General features: G+C 42.1%; 1 protein-coding gene across 1 annotated transcript; it reads right to left on the bottom strand.

Annotated features, from left to right (window-relative positions):
- Positions 1-654: 654 nt before the first annotated feature.
- On the bottom strand, positions 655-4,619 carry LOC108801806 (vomeronasal type-2 receptor 26-like; the record flags this gene model as incomplete). The annotated part of the gene is made up of 3 exons (XM_018573715.1): positions 655-1,559; positions 3,286-3,409; positions 4,471-4,619. Coding segments are annotated over 3 exons (1,178 nt in total), but the record flags the coding sequence as incomplete, so codon positions are not given.
- Positions 4,620-4,939: the final 320 nt, after the last annotated feature.

The raw sequence follows: 4,939 nt of genomic DNA on the forward strand, positions 1-4,939 counted from the left end.
TGGAGAGGGGCAGAGAGGGACAGGGGATGGGTGGAGTTCTGTAGCCCGGGAGGCAGAACGGACAACACTGCTCTGGATTGTCATGCAACAAATGTAGTGTGCTGGCAGGTCACACAGGAAGTTAGGAGTACACTAGATTTTTAGCAAATCAACAGATATTTTTCTGTACTTGCAGCATTTTTAAAGAGCTAAAACTAAGGACAATGTGCAGGTGTTACAAAGATTTTATTTTGCTCAGACACTTTATAAGAATAAAACAAAGGATGTATTCTAAATGTAAAGATAGCAGAGGTGTGGAGACAAGCAACTTCCTTTATATCCAGAGCAAATGCTGCTTTATCCCCATTAAACCCTTAAATCATACACAACCATGTTCTTGACTTTTAGTCCAAAAAGATTCTTATCACCTAATCACCGGTAACTGTTAAAACATCAATCTGATATATGATAGAATATATAAATACATATAGTTTACACATAAAGTTATAACACAGGGTTGAGCCATCAGAGGGTCCCAAGGCGGGACAACATATCACAGTTACTGCTTGTAACCAAGAATACTTAACATTCTCAAGGCAAGCATTTTATTTTACTAAAAATTGTTATTTATCTATTTACAACATTACCTTTTATAGCAATAAGTATTTTATATTTTTACCGAAAGGTTTTTTTGTGGGCTACAGTCGCCTTCACATTCAGCTCCGGTCTCATCAGAATGATGTAACATTTGGGAAGGAAGATGCAGCCCAGGAGTCCAGCACCGGAGGACAAGATGGCGAAGACCTCCACAGCCACCATGTATTTCCCTTTGGTGCTGAGGTAGGCTGGGATGAAGGAGATCCAAACACTGCAGAAGACCAGTATGCTGAATGTGATGTACTGAGCTTCATTGAACGTGTCTGGAAGTTTCCTGGCTAAAAATGCTACAATAAAGCTGAAAACGGCCAGACATCCCATGTAGCCAATCACAATGTAGAAAGCAGTGACAGAGCCCTCGTTGCACTGTAATATCATCTTCCCCACCTCTACTTGGGCGTCATACTCTGGGAATGGTGGGGAAAAGACAAACCATAAGACACAGATCACAAGCTGCCCAGAAGAGCAGATAATCAGGAGGAAAACAGAGAATTGTTTCATCATACACTTGTTAATACTGTTAGGTCTGGTGACATTAAAAGCCAGAACAACAGTAATTGTTTTAGCCAGAACCGAAGAAACTGCAACAGAGAAAACTGTCCCAAAAACAGCTTGTCGGAGAAGACAGGAGATCTTTGTGGGACGTCCGATGAAGAGCAGAGGACAAAGAAAGGACAGAATCAGTGAGATGAGAAGGATGAAGCTGAGGGTCCGGTTATTGGCTTTTACTATTGGAGTGTCTTTGTGTTTCACAAATATCCCAAACATGATAATAGTTCCAAAACAGAATAATAGAGCCATAAACATAAGAGAAGTTCCCAATGTATCTCCATAAGACAGGAATTCAATTGTTCTTTGTATACAGGTGTCTCTTCTCTCATTGGGCCATTGATTATCCGGACACTTATAACACCTTTCCATGTCTGAAAGAGAAAACAAAAATCCTTTGTTAAAAGAAGGTCCAGCAGGAAATGTGACCATTATTGGTAAAATCTCAAAGGCACAATGACTAATTAGAGAAGAACCCAAGTCTTATAATGTGATTTTTATATCATTTCCCTGCAGCCAGGATCAGTAAATGATTTATTGCCTCATGTGATTGATAGAAAAGTAGATGAAACACAATTTAGGACAATGGGATTTGTGTGACTCCCACCCATGATTTGGTGTTCTGGGGACTTCCCAGTTTGTCTGCAACTTTAATGTAAAAAAAAACAACCAATTATACAGGCTGAGATTGTATCAGGTAGTGGTGACCTGCGGTGGATCCTCATGCATCCTTGTCTTCCAAACCTGGTGTGTGTCTTCTTGTCTTTTTCCACAGCCAGTTAGACTGATTGATTTATCATTTTACAACATTTCCATAGCAAAGATTGTAGGAGCATGACTGTTGGCATCTATTTTGCACCAGAGCTGAATGCTTTCTTGCAATATTTCTCACGGCCATCACTGGTTACAATCATAGCATATTGGGGGTTGCTGTCCCCCAGTCCTAGTTCCACACTATTATCATTGGTATTCATCACTCTCCCATAGGGGGAATCTGACACTTGCCAATGTTTGTTACTAAATGTAAGTTCCTGACTAACAGGAAGCCCCTAATGGGTATCCCAAGACAAACAGGCAGCTATTGCACTCCTGTAGTGTTCTCTCAGCAATCCGCCTTTTAGCCCAGCAGCTGGGAGAGAGATCCCTGAACACCAGTCATCTCACAAAGGCCTGTAGACAGCTGAGACTGATTAAAGTGGACCTTTTCCAATAAATTAATTTACGATATACTTCCTATATAAGATGGTCACAAGCTCAGCAGATACTGCCTTGTCCCTTTCTCCTCTGCCGCTCTTCTTATGCACATATTGTCCCACGCCGCCATCTTTGTTTTGTTCATCTTCCGGAGCCGGGCAGTTTCTTCCAGCTTCTTGCAACCAGCCCCCCGACGATGAGCCTTCAGGTCCTTCTTCGAGAGCTGTGTGATGTCTCAGCTGAAACCCCCCCCCCAGAGATATGTGATGTCAGTGTCCCAGGAGGCTGTAGGAGGAGGCTTCATGTCGTATAGAAACGTTTTTTTTTTATTAAAAGGTGCACTTTGTATATTGGGGGCGGGGGGGGGGGGCGTATTGGAATGGTGGAAAGTGGAATTCTACTTTATTGAGGTCTGGCTACCAAGTAAGATGTGTGCCTAGGAATGGAGGCAAATCCCTCCCAAAGCTCTGCAAAGCCTCTGGGCTTCAGAACCCAGAACAGGATTCTGAAAAAACAAAAAGTTTGTTTTCTCCATAAGCATAAAGAGGAGATAATTGAAAAACACATTAAATAAATAACTTAGTTTTCTGTAGGTGATGTCATATGCAGATCAAGGCATGCAATAAATAGTAAATACAATAAACCAATTCATTGTATTTACACAATGACACTTCCAGACTATCTGCAAGTGTCATTATACACAGGAGCGGCTGCATATTTATAGTACAGAGCTGTCACTGGGTGCCATTTTGATTGCTGGTAACAGCAGTGGGGGAGGATAGGAGCTGTAGAAAAGACATGTGTTCTAAAAACTTTGTTTATTTGGAATATATCTCTTATGTTCAAAATCCAATCAAAGTGATTAATGAGGAAGTATAAGGAAACCATAGTATTGGAGGTACCAACCATATTTATCGGTGATCTCATTCTCCGGGCAGGGCACACAGTGGTGACAGCACGGTTGTCCTCCTTTATGTTGAAGTTTTTGGTATCCGGGGAGGCAGCTCTCGGAGCACAGAGAACGTGGAGTCTGAAGACAAAATCCAGTTTTAAAATTAATATATTACACTTTAGTTAGTGCTCTGTTGATTTTTTAGTGATAATGATTCCTAATATGTACCAACTTCTCCCATGTCCCAATAGTCGGGTTAAACTTCCACAGAACTGACCTGCTGGGTTTTTACCACCTATAGAAGTCCCTACACCGATTGCCTGAGCATTAGGTTTATTCATCCCCGCATAGCTACCTCCTCATGTATCACTTGCCCCTCCCTTTTAGATTGTAAGCCCTCACGGGCAGGGCCCTCCTTACCATCTTGTCTTGAATTGTATTGTGATTGTAATGTCTTCCTTATATTGCAAAGCACTGTGCAAACTATTGGCGCTCTATAAATCCTGTATAATAATGATAATAATGTGTTTGTGCAAATATTCTTTTTTATCATTAATAATAATAATAAAACTATATGAAAACCAAAAAAACAGAGAACCCTGAAATGGGGATGGATGGACAGCCCGTGGTTATAGGATTGTATACTTAGTTTTGCTGCTGCCTGCTCTTTTTTCTTGCCTTTGGACCTTCCACCTCCCTTTTCTGCTGCTTACCCTTCTCCCTGCATTATGGAAGGTTGGGCAGGATGTGATCTTAGGTATTCCCCTGCAGCTATGCCTCCACTGTGTATCCTTGCATCATCCAAAAGTATGGCAGACCACAAACTTAAAGTGGTGAATGTTGGGCTACCTCTGGATGGTGGCAGTAGATCCCTTAGATTTTTCCCTGTATTAGGGATTGGAGAACTGCCCCACCCTTGAAGCTTCACACTAATTTCCTCCTCCTCACTGCCAGCACCACTAACGTTCCTTCTCCTCATCCCAGCACCCCAACACTCCTCCTCACAATCAGAACCCCCAACCCTCCTCTACACCACCTGCACCTTAGCGCTCTAGGAATTAAATGTATGTACACAAGCACTAGAAGTCTGGCAAATAAATTAGAAGAGCTTGAGCTTATGATACTCGAAGAGGACTTCGATATCATGGGAATAGCGGAAACCTGGCTAGACAGCGCACATGATTGGGCCACCAAATCACCATCACCAGCACCATGACCCTCCTGCTCACAACCTGCACCCCAACGCCCCTCCTCCTCCTCATATTCCTCCTTTGCCCTCTGACATGCCACATGCTGGTGGAGGGCAGGGATGGCATTCTGTGCAAAGTATTAGGTCTGTTGGCCAACCCTGAGGATAGCAACCAAAAAATTATGCCAACTCCTCATAGTCAGAGATATGGGGGGGATATGCTGAAAAGGAGGAGGAAGAAAAGGATATATGGCAGTATAGGAAGAGATATAGAAGGTGCACTGTTCTGACATTTTATGGTCCACAGAAGATGAGGCAGTGTCTGCTTAAAAAAAAAAGCTTACAATCTATACTATAAAACCGATGGCCCACTGGGCAATTTGTACAAGTTTGAGGACTTCACCTTTATTTATTTTTTATTCAAAAGTTTTTATTGGTTTTTTTTTCCATTAAGACATATACAATGACCATCTACATAC

This window comes from Nanorana parkeri, unplaced genomic scaffold, assembly GCF_000935625.1.
Source record: "Nanorana parkeri isolate BGI_ZX_2015 unplaced genomic scaffold, ASM93562v1 scaffold2502, whole genome shotgun sequence".
Taxonomy (NCBI): domain Eukaryota; kingdom Metazoa; phylum Chordata; class Amphibia; order Anura; family Dicroglossidae; genus Nanorana; species Nanorana parkeri.